At 33.4% G+C, this 15,880-nt stretch overlaps 1 protein-coding gene across 2 annotated transcripts; it reads left to right on the top strand.

Moving 5' to 3' along the window:
* The first annotated feature begins 1,662 nt into the window (after positions 1-1,662).
* LOC109805770 (structural maintenance of chromosomes domain protein) lies at positions 1,663-13,702 on the top strand. 2 transcript variants are annotated; one of them, XR_002240345.3, is made up of 6 exons: positions 1,663-2,547; positions 3,054-3,217; positions 3,482-3,564; positions 3,922-4,040; positions 11,112-11,168; positions 13,233-13,702. XR_002240345.3 is itself a non-coding variant. In XM_020367965.3 (4 exons), exons 1-4 carry the CDS (start codon positions 1,922-1,924, stop codon positions 4,012-4,014), a joined length of 966 nt encoding a protein of 321 aa, XP_020223554.2. In that variant the 5' UTR covers positions 1,663-1,921; the 3' UTR covers positions 4,015-4,229. The 2 variants fall into 2 exon arrangements, 1 of the variants encoding a protein (XP_020223554.2); XM_020367965.3 differs by lacking the exons at positions 11,112-11,168; positions 13,233-13,702 and having other exon boundaries at positions 3,922-4,229.
* The last annotated feature ends 2,178 nt before the right edge of the window (positions 13,703-15,880 follow it).

Raw genomic sequence — 15,880 nt, 5'->3', positions numbered from 1 at the left:
CTAGGCTTCAACTTCTCCCTGAAATTCTTCTTTTGGCTAAGATGACTTTGTTATTTTTTTCCCTTAGATGGCTGAGATGGATGGCCTACATGAGATCCCTGGGATGGTCGGGCTTGTTGGATGGGGTGAGATGGTTGGGCTTGCTGGATGGTCTAAGAGGGTTGGGTGGGTTGAGGTGCTTCATTTGGTGTTGGAGTGTAACTTAGGTTTTCCTTGTAGGTAGATTTGTATAATTTCAGGTTCAAATGTTGGGTGTTCGATATATAATCTAACATTTTTAAACTAGCTTGCTATCCTTATCATTTCCATGGCCCCCTTATCATCAGACAACAATTTCAATCCATTCTCAAAGTCCACCCCACCCACAAAATACCACATCTTATTCACTATAATATATCCCATTTCCCTTAAAATATCCAATATTTCATAATAAGACCATCTTTTAGGGTCACAGGACCATGTGGAATCATGACCCACATAATCTAACTTCCCTCTATTCACAAACTTCCCCCATGATGGACAACTACCTCAAAATACTCATCCATTTTAAGCAACTTCTATAAAAATAAAAAAAAACACACATATTTTAATATTAACCTATTGTAATGCATATTTGCAATTATAGAAAAATAATTAATTAAAAATTAATATAAACAAAAATAATTAATAGAAACAATTAAATATTCATAACACATTCATAACATAATATATGCATACATAACAACCAACACACGAGTGGGCTAACATAGTAAAAAAAGGAAGATTAATAGGCCAACATATGCAAATAAATTAGGATCAGTGTATCAATGTATTAGTGGGCCAACATATACATGTATACGTGGGTGAACAATGTACAAGTCAGTGGGGGCCAATATATGCGCAACACACAACACCATTTTTTTTTTACTTTATTTAACTGACAAAATGTATCATACATTCTTTGGGGCCACACAATAGCATCAAAAGTTCACATAATAACCAAAACACACCATAAAATATCAGGAACCCATTGTTTGGGACCACACAAAAAACAAAATCTATCCAATAAACATCAAAACGCAACTCATACCCCAGGCCCACTATCAACCCTAGCCCCACACTCACCCCAATAAGATCATTTAGTCAAACGCGAAACCAGAAAATCCTAAACTCAACACTTACTTGATTTGAACACGACCCAAACACGACTTCTTCTTCTTCACATCAATCATGAAGGAACGCGACTTCTTCTTCTTCCAAGACCTAACAACAACAATTCTCTCTCGTGACTCACAGTGAACGAACATGACTTCTTCTTTTAAGACCTAAAAATAACAGCACTTCTCTCTCGTGACTTTGAAAAAGGAAAGAGTTAATCCACGTTGGAAATAACTTGAATAATCACAAATTTAATTATTTTCTACATGGACACTCTTAAACGGCGTGTGAGAAATTTAGACGGAAAACAAATATTACAAACATTTTTGACAGGTGAGACTAAATTGAATTCAAAAATTAAAGTGAGACTAAATTAAAATTTTAAAATATTATAAGGAACTAAATTAAAATTTTAGCCAAAAAATTAATATAGTGAATTTTAAAAAATTATATTACTAAAATTACAAAATTAAAAATTTAAATTGAGGATTTAATATATTTTTCAAAAAGGGGTTTAACTAGTAAAAAGGTTAACAGTATTCTCTCACCGGGATAGTGAGTGCAGTGCTTAGTTCAGCACTCTCCTCCATCAACAACAACAACCACCGCGTCTAGGTCATTCCACACTCTCCCTTCGCACCCAACAATGCTGTTTCACATACCCTAATAACCCCTTTTCCCTTCTCCAAAAAGTAACGCTACTACTTTTTTCTTTTCAGACCCTAACATCGAATACCCACATTCCCAATTTCCCTCAACTTATTCTCTCACCACCGATAAAACGATGTCGGGCAGAAACCGCGGGCAACCCCTTCCTCCTCCGCGCGCCGGGCTATCGCCGCCGATCCACGACCCGGTGTTCGGCGCGAGGGCCCATCTGGTGGGGCACGTGCCTCCCCACCCGCACCCGCACCCGGTGCTTCTAGAAGACTTCCGAGACCCGCAGCAGCTAGGGCTGGGCCCGCGCGGGCCCATCCCGCTGCACCCTGCGGCGATCATCGAGGAGCGTCTCGCGGCCCAGCACCAGGAGATCCAGGGCCTCCTCGGCGACAACCAGAGGCTCGCCGCCACCCACGTGGCCCTCAAGCAGGAGCTCGAGGCGGCCCAGCACGAGCTCCAGCGCGTGGCCCACTTCCGCGACTCCCTCCGGGCCGACACCGAGGCCCGCATGCGGGAGCTCTACGACAAGTCGGCCCAGCTCGAGGCCGAGCTCCGCGGCGCCGAGGCCGCCCGGGCCGAGCTCCTCCAGGTCCACGCCGACGTCAAGGAGCTCACCGCCGTCCGCCAGGACCTCTCCGGCCAGGTGCAGGCCATGACGCAGGACCTCGCCCGGATGACCGCCGACGCGAAACGGTTGCCGGCGCTCAGGGCAGATGTTGAGGCCATGAAACAAGAGCTGCAATGTGCAAGGTAGTGGCTGTTTCAATTTGAGGCAATGCTATAATTGTGCTTAAATTACACTATGTGATGTATAGTTAACCTTTGTTGTGGCTAATTTTTGAATTATGTTGCTATTGACTAGAGTGTGTGGTGAATACTGAATGTTCTATGTATGGCAGTTGACAACATATCCACACTATAGTGGGAATTTTATGAAGGACAAAATTTTGGTATAATTCCTTAGGTGTGGTTGGTGCTGTTCTCCAATTAGAATTGGAGATTTACCACGATATATTTATAAATGTGTATTAATGAGACCTGCATTAAAAGCAAATGCATAATATCAAGTAAATCTCCAGTTTTGATTGGAGAACAACACGAAGCACACCTAAGAACTGTTCCTAAATTTTGTCCTTTTATAAAATGCATACTTTTAGGATTGTAGAGTATGGTTTGGATGGTGGATATATGATGGTGGCTTAGGAGGGTTTACTGTGATGCTGAGTTGATGTTTTTAATTGGGAATTGGCTTTTAGGGCTGCCATTGAGTATGAGAAGAAGGGATTTGCGGAAAACTATGAACATGGTCAAGTGATGGAGAAGAAGTTGGTTGCGATGGCTCGGGAGATGGAGAAACTTCGTGCAGAGATTGCTAATGCAGAGAAAAGAGCACGGGCTGCTGCGGCAGCTGGGAATTCAGGTATGCAGTTTTATCTTTGATATGGTTTTGTCAAGTTAGCTAATTGCAATTTTTGACATCTAGTGGTGTTGGGTCCGGTTCCATTCTTGTGTGATGAGCTTTTGTTTTCATGTTTTTAGAATTCATCGTTTTGGGCCAACTATGACTGTTGTAGTTGGAATATGTGCTGAGTAGTTGACCAGAATCTTGCCCCTTTTTTGTGGAATTTAAGCCTACTGATGCTCTTACTTTGTTTGTTGTTCTTTTCTTTGCTTTTGTTTGTAGGTCCAGGGTATAATGCAAATTATGGCAATGCTGATGCTGGATATGCTGGAAATCCTTACCCTGGCATTTATGGCATTAATCCAGTAAGTTTTGTTGCATCTCAAACACGTCTTAACTCTCAAGTATAATTGAACTTATAATATGCATTTGTTCTTGATCAAAACTGAGTGGACCAGTCTGAACCAAAAGGTAACTGTTGGTTTTAGTTTCTCAGTCAATCACTTCCATTTGGGATTTCTTGGGAAGTCTGTATGTTGTTTGTTCAGTACTTCAGTTGGATTGGTGGAAATGACCTTCATAAATGTTACTGAAACCTTGAATTTGTTTATGCTTGCTTACATATGGTGGACCTGTCTACAGTGTATATGGTTATGTAGTACTCTTTTATGATCTTTCAGTCAATTTGGATATTGTTATTTGCTAATACTGGTAAATTTCAGGTACAGCCTGGTGTGGAGAATTTTCCTCAGTATGGACCTGGACCTGGTGCTTGGGGTGCATATGACATGCAGCGTGCTCAAGGACACAGATAGATTCCTGTTGAGCAATCTAATAACTGGTATCTTGGGCTGCAACTTTCTAGATGATTGGTTCAGGGTTTAAGAGTTATCTACTCATGAACATCATGGGAAATTATCTATTAGATGGTCCTTGAAGTTGTACTTACATTAAATAGCTTATATGTTGGTTGATGGTGTAGATGATGTTTGTCTATGGTGTCAATTAAAGGATATTTTGCTTTATACTATCTTTTTATTGTGGTGTGGTTCTCATGCTAGTCTTGCTCTTTAATTTGTCTTTAGCTTGTGTTTTCTTCTATTCCTTTCTGCTATGGTTAGTTGAAGGTTACTCATTGTTAAAGTTGTGCAAGTATAGGTGGATTTTTGGTAAATATTAGCATCTTGTTAACCATCACCACCTCCCATGACAAGGAAAAGAAAACTTGTTTTTGATTTGTATCCCTTACTTTGCATGTAGTAGGCTCTCTAGGAAATGGTTTGAATTTTCTCAAGGTATAAAATCTCTGTTGGAGTTGTTAAAAAACTTAAAATAGTTGGATTTTATTGAAGTATCAGCTTCTCGATGACCATCACTAGCCCAGAAGAAAACAAGGAAAAGAAAATATTTGCTAGACCTAAAAAACTTTTTGTCCTAAACTTTAGTAATCTGAAATGCTCTCCAACTCCAAGGAAAGGTCCCTTATTTGGACAGTGATACATACTAATGGAATCTTGTAGATTAGACCTAAAAAACATTTTCTCCTAATCTGTGTGATGTGATGTGCCGATTCATAAACAGTTGCACATTTATTTCTACATTGCCCAAGCTTCAACTGTAGACCTAAGAAGTTTTTATCTCTTAATGGTTCTGAGGATAAATAACTTGTAAGAAGCAAAGACATAAAAGTTTTATAGCAACTTGCTACATTTACTGTTCTGTTGTTATTCAGTGAGAAAGGAATGATCAAGTTTTGAAGGAAAATTACCATTAGCGTGCTTTGGCACAAGGTTCTTTTTCAGTCGTAATACATGGCTCAAGATTTTCTTTTGGAGTCTTTTTGGTAATTTCATAGATTTACATAGGCTCTGGTGAGCATTTTTTGATCATGATTTAATTATTTTTCTGTTGATTGTTGGTTTCCTTATTGTTTTGTCAATGGAGGATTCTCTCCTTTCATTCTATCTTTTCACCATTGAGAAAAAAGGCCGGTTAGTGGTTGGTGTGTGTGTGTGTGGGGGGGGGGGTGTTGTATCTTAAATATAAATATCCAAAAATATTGTTCTGATTTGCAAATGGGATTAGCATTGCCCTGTAGAGATTTCTTCCATACAGAGTTGGCTTATAGAGAATTGAGTACAAACCCATTGAATTCAGTGAAATACATCATCTTATGCTTCATTTAGTCTATTGACTTCCTTAAAAGTAATAACAGCGATCTTATTAGATTTTGGGTGGATGCATAGGTGGGGGTCCTAGGGGATATTTCTTTTTCAGAGGCATTTGTTCTCAGGTCTCAATTTTTTCATCATTGTCCTATCCTAAATTTTATCATGATCAGTTATTTATCCCATTTCTTAGAAACCTTAGTGAAAGAAAATTCTAAATTTGTTTTCCTTTTTTACTTGTTAGTTTTTGCGCTTACATCTACTCATTGGTATAAGAGATTAGGATTCTATCAATTCTTTTGGTGTGTGACTGTGTTCTCTTGCTTATCTTTCCTCTAGTTTCGCATCCATTCTCCAACATAGCTAAATCCTTCTTGAAAATCCCCATCAACATTCAAAACCCCCTTAATGTTGAGTCTTGTATCTAAATAACAGTAGTTAATATTGAATTTCAAGAAGAAACTTGAATTCTCCTTGCATTCATTCATTGACTAAAAATTGGTTAAGGTGGTTTGAAGTTTTGAACACATTCAAAGAAGGCTACTGAAAACACCAGTATACTGTGGGTTTTTTAGTCTTGTTAAAAGGGGGAGATGGAGACCGAAAAGGACATTAGAGGAAGTATTTAAGAGAGGATCTCAAGGTGAATAATAGCTTGAAGATTTAGTCTTTAATTGAACCGAATAGTGTCATGTGGTCCATGTAGCCAACCTCACTTAGTCGGGTAAGGCTTTTGTTATATTCATTGGCTAAAAATGAGAATATATAGGAAAAAGCGTGGCAACAGGTCTGTCGGTGAATCCCTTTAATTTTAGTTACAAATCTTTTAATTAAGGAAACAATTCAAAAATAGAGAGATATTAGGATATAACCTCCCTAATATCGTTATTAAAAGTTTGAACTAACAAAAGTGGAAATAAAATAACTTAAATAAGGAAATGGAACCAATCATGGATAAATTTATCCCTAAAATTTAGAGATTGAGATGTGAATGCAACACTCCCCTTCAAGCTAGTGAACATATGTTGATCATTCATGGTTTGGATTTCTATTAGCTTTGCAGAAAGAAAATAAAATTCTTGACCAAACTTTCTTGTGTATATTTCATTGACTATAACTGAATACAACAAACTATATTTATATAGTCTTGGAGTGTCTAACATAAAGCAAACTAACTATGCTAACTATGCTGTAACTAACTACACTTATAAAAATACAATTTTATTATTCTATACGATACTCTAATAGCCCTCTTTAAACTTAGGGTGGTTGAGGAGATTCAAGCACTCTGAGTTTGATCTACAATTCATTGAAGCGAGCAATAAAGAATGGTTTGGTAAGTGAGTTAGCTAGCTGATCAACACTAGGAATATGATGAATGAGAAAAGCTTTGGAGATGACTTTCTCGTAAAGTTAGTGGAGGTCAAGTTCAAGATGTTTCATCCCTGCATGAAGTATGGATTATGAGAGAGAGCAATGGCACTGAGGTTGTCACAATATGTCATTGAAGAAGTATGAGAAATACACAACTCAGTGAAAAAAAGATTGAAGTTGAAGCCATATAACCTCAGCAACATTAGTTTCCATGCTTTTGTATTCAATTTCAGTGGTGGAATGAGCGACTAGAGCTTGTTTCTTAGACCACCACAAAACCAGGTTAGAGCCAAGAAAGATTCAAGATCTAGATGTGGATCATTGGTCATCTGGATCGTTGGCCCTGTTAGTGTTGCAATATGCATGAATGGAGATAGGACTACCAATAGAGGAAGTTTGGAGTGAAAGCCCATAGGTGATAAAACCCTTTAGATAACGCATAATGCACTTTATGGCCTATCAATGAGACTCCAGAGGGTTTGCCTTGAATTGGTAAACTTTGTTAACATTAAACACAATTTTGGGGTCGAGTGAGTGTGAGGTACTATAAAGCATCGACTATAGAGGGATAATGGTGTGGCTTCAAAACTGTATCAATTCCAACTTTCATCAATTTAGTGCTCCTAGCCATAAGAGTGGAGATGCCTTTTGCTTCAAGCATCTTGTAAATATTTGACTTCAACACCCAAAAAATAGTTGAGCAATTCATGTTGTTTGAGGGTAAATTGTATATTGGGTTTCTTAATGAGATCATCAACTAGAGTGGAAAAGGATTTAGTGATAAGAATATCATCAACATATATTAACACATAGATGAATGTAGAACTAGTCAAATACACAAATAAGGAGGAATCACAATGGATAACAACAAAACCAAGCTGAATAAGTGTGTTTGGATACTAATTTAAAACTATATCCAATAGAAAAACACGCAAAAGCTTGTGTGTAGATTTTTTTTTTAACCCTGTTTCCCAAACACATTATAAAAGTGGTTGCAAGTTTATCATACTAGGCTAGAGGGGCTAGCAACAAATATTCATTGTTGACATTATCACAAAAATACTTTCGTTGGCTCTGTGGTTAATTTGAGATCCTTAATTCCCCCTGGTAATCATTTTAGCCATAATTCTTTGCATATGCTTTGAGCCAATAATTTGCTATATCATAATGGATTATTCCTATCATCCTATGCCAGGAGTATTCTCTTCTTCAAGTGTCTAAGGATTGTATAAGCACCCTCCATGTGTTCTTCATTTGGTTTTTAATGAATTGGCTCACATTACTAATTGGTAACGTTGTGTCTAGCCTAGAGTGTGATTGTCACAAGTAAATAAGTTTCCCTACCAATCTTTTATACCTTCCGGTGTCATAAGAGGGTTATCTTCTCTAGAACCAACTTTGTAGTGTAGTCCTATTGGAGTATCTTTTGGCTTGCATCCTAACATTCCAATTTATTCCAATAAATTTAAGATATACTTGTGTTGAGAAAGTATATTACCTTTGAACGAGCTACCTCCATAGTCCATACCAATTCAAATTCTTTAATAAGTACTTTGATAGGGACTAGGGTATTGTGGGTACCTAAGTCCTACATCGAGTCAGATGCTTGTTGGAGTACTTAAGAGGCTTGGTTATCCCCCTTTAACATCTAAATTTTTAGAATGGGTTCCCTAAGTGTTTGTTGGGCCCATAACCCACAGGTCCCTAATTGAAACCCAATCTAATACCAATCGATAAGCACCCAAGCTCTTGATAACCCTCCCTTGGATACTAGCTGTTAAGGAGGAGAACCAAGCCACTTGTACTCCACCTAGCATCCCATACTACTTAAAATGGGGCTTTAGGCACCCCAGAATACCCAAATCTCTATCAGACTCCTCTTAAGTTGGCTAATTCCTCTGCCAAATCCCATTAAAATAATGTCATCAACATAAACAATAATAGCAATCTGACACTTGGAGAGAATTGTGAACAAAATGTGATCAACTTGTCCATATAAGTACCGGACTTCTACTTCTTAATTGCCATAGTGAACCTATCAATCCATGTCCTTGAAGATTGCTTTACAGTTTACACCATATATGGACTTTTGAAGTTTTGCAGATGTTAATATTGCATTGTGTCAAAGTCTGGTGGAATGTCAAAGTACACTTCTTCCAAGTCACCATGGAGAGAAGCATTCTTCACATTTAGTTGATGAAGGGGCTGGTTTTGATTTACTGCTAAAGATAGCAAAAGCTGAATAGTATTGAGCTTGACTTTGGGATTTGGGGGTGGGGATATTTCTAGTCAATGCCATAGGTTTGAGTAAACCCTTTAGCTACAAGTTGATCTTTATATGGACTAATGCTTCCATCAAGATTCTGTCTGACTGTAAGAATCCACCTGCAACACACTGTTTACTTACCTTCTAGCTCATGTTGAGCTTGCTGCAGCTTTGATTTTAGTTTTATCACGTATTTCTATACTCCATTCATTTGTCATGCGACTCTCCCTTTTTTAGGTCACGTGCTTGTTTACACCCATAGATTATTCTGCACAGCAGTTGTACAACGATTTAGGTTTTCATATAATAGATATACTCAAAAGCTCGTAAGACATGCAAAACAATTTGGGTGGTGGTGGTGAGGGGGGGGGGGGACTTTCATTTAGTCAAGCATTAGTTGTGAACTATGCTTCATATTTTATCCTTCGCAAGTTTGGTGAGTCAGTCTACATTCAAGGAGAGATGTTGTATTTTGGGAATTTTTCTATTCCTTTTCTGAAGCAGCCAAGATCTATTTTTTGGGCATCATATATTCACCCTGGAGTAGAAGGATGGAGTCTTGGTTGTGTAAGCTATGCAGCTTTCTGAATGGTAAATTCTTTTGTATAATTTCCTTTACCTTTTCCATATCCCATGATGTGTAGCTATGAATGTAGCATCGGCAATTTTGGTTATCCAAATGCTAATGTTTCTTTGTTGTAGATTTAGTCTACTATGGTGATTGGATAGTTTATGTTTGTTTAAGCTTCTCTACTATGTTAGATCTAAATTTTTTTCTTGGTTGGGTGATCTGGTTTGTGTTTGTTTAGATGATAGATACACTCCTGTTTATGCCATCCATGCTTTATGTATGTCTATCAAGGCTATTTTTCTTTTTGTCTGTTAATTGGTTTCGCCCTCGATTGTTTAATATCTGAGCAATGTTGTACTTTTCATTTGCAAATGTGTGGAATAGAAATAGAAAAAATGGTATGATAAAGTTTGGAGATGAGGTTTGAGTCATAGACAAGGATTAGTGTATTTGTGCCAAAAAATAGGACTTGGTTACTCATGTATAGGTTGTTGCTCTAAAGGTGAGATTTTAAGTGTTAAGTTTGGATTGATTGATGAGAAGGCAAAGAAGCTATATAGGATCTGTTTGGATAAACTTCTCCATAAACACTTGTAGAAGAAAATCAGAGGAAAAATGAAGTAAGTTTTTTTTAAAGCTAAAATTAGCTATTAGTTTATGGCTTTATGCCTAAGCTAGTTTTGTAGAAACTCTCACTTTAGTTTCTCCAAAACATGTTTTTTTTTATTTTAAATTTTTGTATAAACTAATTTGAGTTTATATAGAAACATATTTCATTTTTTCTTCTTTCTTTCTCCTATAAGTGATTATGGAGAAATTTATCCTAACAGATCTATAGTTCATTTCACAGTGATTTGATTTTAAACATTAGAGGTGAACTTTTTTACTTGGTTTCTCCACATAGACCTTTTCATAAAGGATTTCAGTTTTTCTTTTGAAGAACACAGTTGCTGTTTTAAGTAATAAGTTCAAAAACATGATAAGTCATATTAATATAAATAAACACTGCATAACATTTTGCTCTCCTTTTTCTTGCCATGTTTAAGACTGAAAATGATTGGTATGAATTACCTTATTGTCAGTTCTAATAACAAGTGTTCATTGTTATGTTATTAATCCAAATATTCAGTTAATTTGTGTTTTTTTCTCCTTTGGGTTGGGTTTTGGGGGGGGCGGGTGTAGTTCCTTAAATTTGTAGTGGAATTTGACGTTGCTTGCTTGTTACTTTGTTATACGATATATCAGGTCTGTTTTAGATTTGGTAGAATTGATTTCAAAAAGTTGAGGTTACCCAAATACAACGGTGTGTGCATTGAAAGCCATTTTGTTTAACACAAGTATGTTTGGGGTAAAACAAATTGGGTGATAGTAGTTTAACGGAATGATATCAATTGCTTAGTGGGAAAGGCTTTTATTGTTATACTGTTGTTGTTGTGTATACGTCATGTATTGGTTTTATATAATGATTCATTATCATGGTTTTTTAGTGCGTGCTCTGTAATGACATAATGTTTTATTTATTTTTTTATGTAGGGTTCTGAATTTTGGGCCCAAACGTTGTGCCTTTGATTCCTTGGTTCACCTCTGCAGGTATGTTCTATTTGTACCCTAGTTTAGGGGCATTTTGTGGGGTTGGTTTTTCTTTCAAACATTTAGGGACTTGCAAACTTTTTTTTGCCTTCTTTCATCAGTTTTAACTAGCATCCTGTGCATTGTATGAGTATTTTGAAGTTTATGCAAAGTTTGATAAATAATCAAAGAAAAAATTAAAAGAGAATGTTTAAAATTATAAAAGAGAAAATATATTTAAGGTTGTTAAAAATATTTGCATAATTGTTCTAGATGAATTTAGATTTAAAACAAAAGGAATCAAAAATGAAATTTGTCATTCTTTAAGGGAGAGTACATTGAGATCATGCTTGTGTTTGAGAATAGATTATTTTAAGAAATAATCACTTATGTTTCAAAAGATTAAAAAGTCATTAAAAACATGCTATTATTTCTTTAAAATAAGCTAAACAAAATATGCACTTATTTACTCTCAATTCTCAAAGGTAAACGGGGATTTGAAAGTAACTAATTTGAGTGATAGCAGCTGAGATTGGGAGACAAAATTTGAACATAAAAATGAAATTCAATAGTAGTTAATTTGAGCATATAAACAACTGATATTTAGGGAGAAAGAAGAAATTTTAATGTGCAAATAAGATGAGAGTTTTTAAAAAATATAAAGTTGTTTTGTGTTGGTAAAACCACGTCTTAAGGAGAATATGATAGAAGTTTGTCTCCCATTCAAGAATGAGGACTATATATAATTATGTTGGCTAGACTATTGGTTCTGTATAAATTACGTTAATTAAAGCGAAGAGAAAGAAAGTAAAAAGAACTTGGAGGACAAGGTATCATCCATGGCAAAAGAGAACACAATGAAGCAAAACAGCTCAATCTGTCGATCTTTATGCATAGCTATATCTGTTTATGAAACATCCAAAAATGTGCCTTGCACTAAACAGATCTGTTATGGAATTCCCCCAAAAATGATCATTATGATTTATACCAAACAGAAATCAATGTTGTCGAGAACCGACGAAACTTCCACAGAATAGTTTATAAGTTTGTTTGGGTAAACTTCTTTAAAAGCACTTTTTTATTTTTGAAGAAAAATGAAATAAATTTCTTTGTAACTAAAATTAGTTTATACAAAAGTAAATTTATAGGAGTTCTCTTATATTAGTTTCTTCAAAACTTATTTTGAAGTTATGCATTATGAAGAAACTTATTTCATTTTTTCTTTTTCATTTTTATTTTTAAAATTGTTTATGGAGAAGTTTATCCAATCAATCTCTTTCTCTCTCTCTCTCAATTCAAATTGACGGGTAATCACAAAATATTTTGTACATTGATTTGAATTAATAAAACGGAATATCAAATAATTTTTAAATTTTTAAAAAATTTGTAGACTTGATTTACGTACTAAGAATTTTTAATTTAATTATTGAATTATTAAAATTTGATGTAAAACATGAGTTTTTGAGTAGACCTACTTATAGAGTAAGTGGACCACTCTTTATATATATATATATATATATATATATGAGGAGGGTTATAATTATACTGGTGTAACTTTTATTAAGTATTACACCATTCAATAATTTTATATTAATTGTAAATTTTGTAAATCCAACCGTTAGATTGAAAGTTCTTATCACTTTATATGTGTATATCAAACTTTGTTAAAATTGAGCAACAACTTGAAGGTAATCAAAGTGTTTATATTTTAATATATTTTGAAATGAATATATTACGTCAATTTTGTTTTATAAAAATGAAGTATCAAATCATCTTGAATTAATATAAAATTTTGTATATATGATCTAAGAATAAAGAATTTTCAATCTAACGGTTGGATTTACAAAATTCACATTTAATATGAGTTATTGAGCGGTGTAATACTTAGTAAAAGTTATACCGATGTTATTATAACCCTCCTCTCTCTATATATATTTTTTCAAAGAATCAATTTTAGAATACTCCTGTTTATTACAATTTAATAAAACATTTGCTATAATGTAAACTCTCCCCCTCCCCAAAAAATGTGAAAGAACTCTTAATTGATGTGTCAAGAACACTTACACTATTACTTTTATGCTTTAGTTTGAATTGGCATCAAATTGGATCGTCAAGGATTATAACAAGTTTTCCGCTTCAACACTTGATGTTGGAAGTGCAAGGACATACAAGCTTACGGTAAATTTTCACAAGCTTGCACCCAACTTTTTGTAATCAAGTCGTTTGAGTTTAATTATTAGTCAACGTGTTTGTTCTACAAGAAATGTCTTTCAAGGGTTAATCTTCAATGTCTCGTTTGGCTACAGGTGATGTTTTGTATTATATGGCTTTTCAGATAGTAAACGAGCACTTAAGTCTGGCTTGATTATTTAATCGAGTCCCAATCTCTATATTAATTGCTTGTGGAATTGCTCAATAACCCATGGTAGTATTACTCTGGAATAATTCTCAATAGTTAATTTACTTAATAACTCATAGTCTATATTAAATTTTAATGTATAATATGCTTTCATAAATATACAATAATTTGAATTAATGTAAAAAAGTATTATGTAGTTTAATTTTGTAAAAACTTGTAGTCTTTTTATTTATTGAAAATTTTTAATTATCAATTGGAACGTTAAAATTTAATGTAACCGTAAGTTATTGAGTGAAATAGCTTTAATAAGAATTACTTTGGTGTATATATATCAGATAATTCCATTTTTATTTAATATTTTAAAAATATAATTTTGTTTATTATCATGTTTCATCATTTAGACTTACTGATCATCAAGAGTTTTTAATTTATCAATTAAATTCTTGAAATTTAGTGTAGATTATGAATTATTGAGTGAAATAATTTCACTAAAAATTACTTTTGTAAATCTCTATCCTACATCTTGCTCTCTATATATATATATATTGTTGGACAATTGTATTTTTATTTAATATTTCAAAAATATAAAATTGTTTATTATCATCTTGAAGTAGTTTTTAAGAGCATTTATTAAAGGGTTAAATATGTTTTTAGTTCATCTAATTTAGAATAAATTTATTTGTGATCTTTTAAATTTAAAATTATTGTTTTTAATCTTTGTAATTTTTAAAAATATTGTTTTACTTCTTTAAATTACTGATAATATATTTGAAAGTGACAAATTAAAATAGTTATGCAATATTAATTAAGTATAATATGATGTTTTTACTAATAAGGACATTAATAAATATATTTTATGCGATAATATTTTATAAATTCATTAACAAAATTTGAGTATATGGATTAAAACATTTTTTTTTTTTGAAATTATAGGGACTAAAATCAATTTTATGTTTAATAGATTAAAAATAAATTTATTTTAAATTTGAGGGATTAAAAATATATTTAAGCTTTTATTAAGTGTTTTGATTAGATAGTTAATTTATTTTTTATTTTTTAAAATTTTAGTTTGAATAGGACAATTTAGTTTTTACCATAAGCAGAAATAATTTTAATATATATGTATATATATGATTAAATATGTTTGTAGTCTTTAAACTTTTGTAAATTTTTAATTTTAGTTTTTAAACAATTTTTTAATCAATTTTAGTCCTTAAATTTTTGTAGATTTTTTACTTTTAATTTTGGACTTTTTTTTGCTTGTTATCATTTTTTTTATCCCTGTCATCAAATTTTGTTCATGGAATAAAATGGTGCCAATGTCAAACCAATTTCAAGAGAAACGGTACCAAGTGCAAAAGTCACACAAACCTTCCCAAAACTCAAACCTTGCATTCCAATTAGTAAAAATGTAATTAAAGTCTAATTTTTAACAAATAAACCATCAATAACACCAATTAAATGTGTATACCAAAACATCACCAATCTTGTTAATTTTTATACTTTAAGGTTTTTATAGAAATTACTCACAAATTTATGATTAAAGAAACTCATGAAATTCTCTATGTATTCAACTCAATTATGACATATAGGACACATACGAAAGGTATGGAACACAAACTCACAGTATATATACTAGAATCTAAATTTCTTCCTGAAAAACATGCACAAACAAGAGTCAATCTCTCCACCACGCAAATAACTCACACCCAAGGTAAGAATTTCGTATCTTTAGAAGGCTCAAGTTCTCTAGACAACTCTTCAAACACAGAGAGACGAGCATAAGCGTAGAAGAGAAAACATAACAACTAGCTAAGCTAAAACCTCCCCTGATAAAACCAACTCATTTCTTTTTAATAAAATAAATCATAATTAAATAAAACTATAACATAAAATACATATTTTCCAAATACACTTAATCAAAGAATTAATTTCACAACTTTCCTTAATTAATTAAAATACATAATTAAATAAAAACATCTCAATTATTTTTCAAAAACCCCTTAATTAAAGCTTCTTTTTATTAATTTATTTCAAAAACTTGGGATGTTACACTAAAGAATATCCTAAAAATATATTCTTCTACATCTAAACTATATCTTAAATATTTAAATTTGGAAATTTAAATTATATTCACATGTTGCTCAATTATTACATGTCATCCAAAATTAAATAGAAAATGACAATGTGTTGGTGAGTAACATTACTTGACAATTACTTAGTTAGGTTGGTTTTCTTGTAAGGAAAAACATTACTTTTTACTACATATATGTTGTTGTGTTTATTTATTTTTATTTCAATTAACAATTATAATTTAATAAAATAATTTTTACCTATATGGCTAACTAACTATAGGTAGTACCACTCACGAACA

This window comes from Cajanus cajan, chromosome 10 (assembly GCF_000230855.2).
Source record: "Cajanus cajan strain Asha chromosome 10, NIPB_CcT2T_4, whole genome shotgun sequence".
NCBI classification, from domain to species: domain Eukaryota; kingdom Viridiplantae; phylum Streptophyta; class Magnoliopsida; order Fabales; family Fabaceae; genus Cajanus; species Cajanus cajan.
Note: the sequence above shows the minus strand (reverse complement) of the source record. Positions and strands in the feature narration are given on the sequence as shown.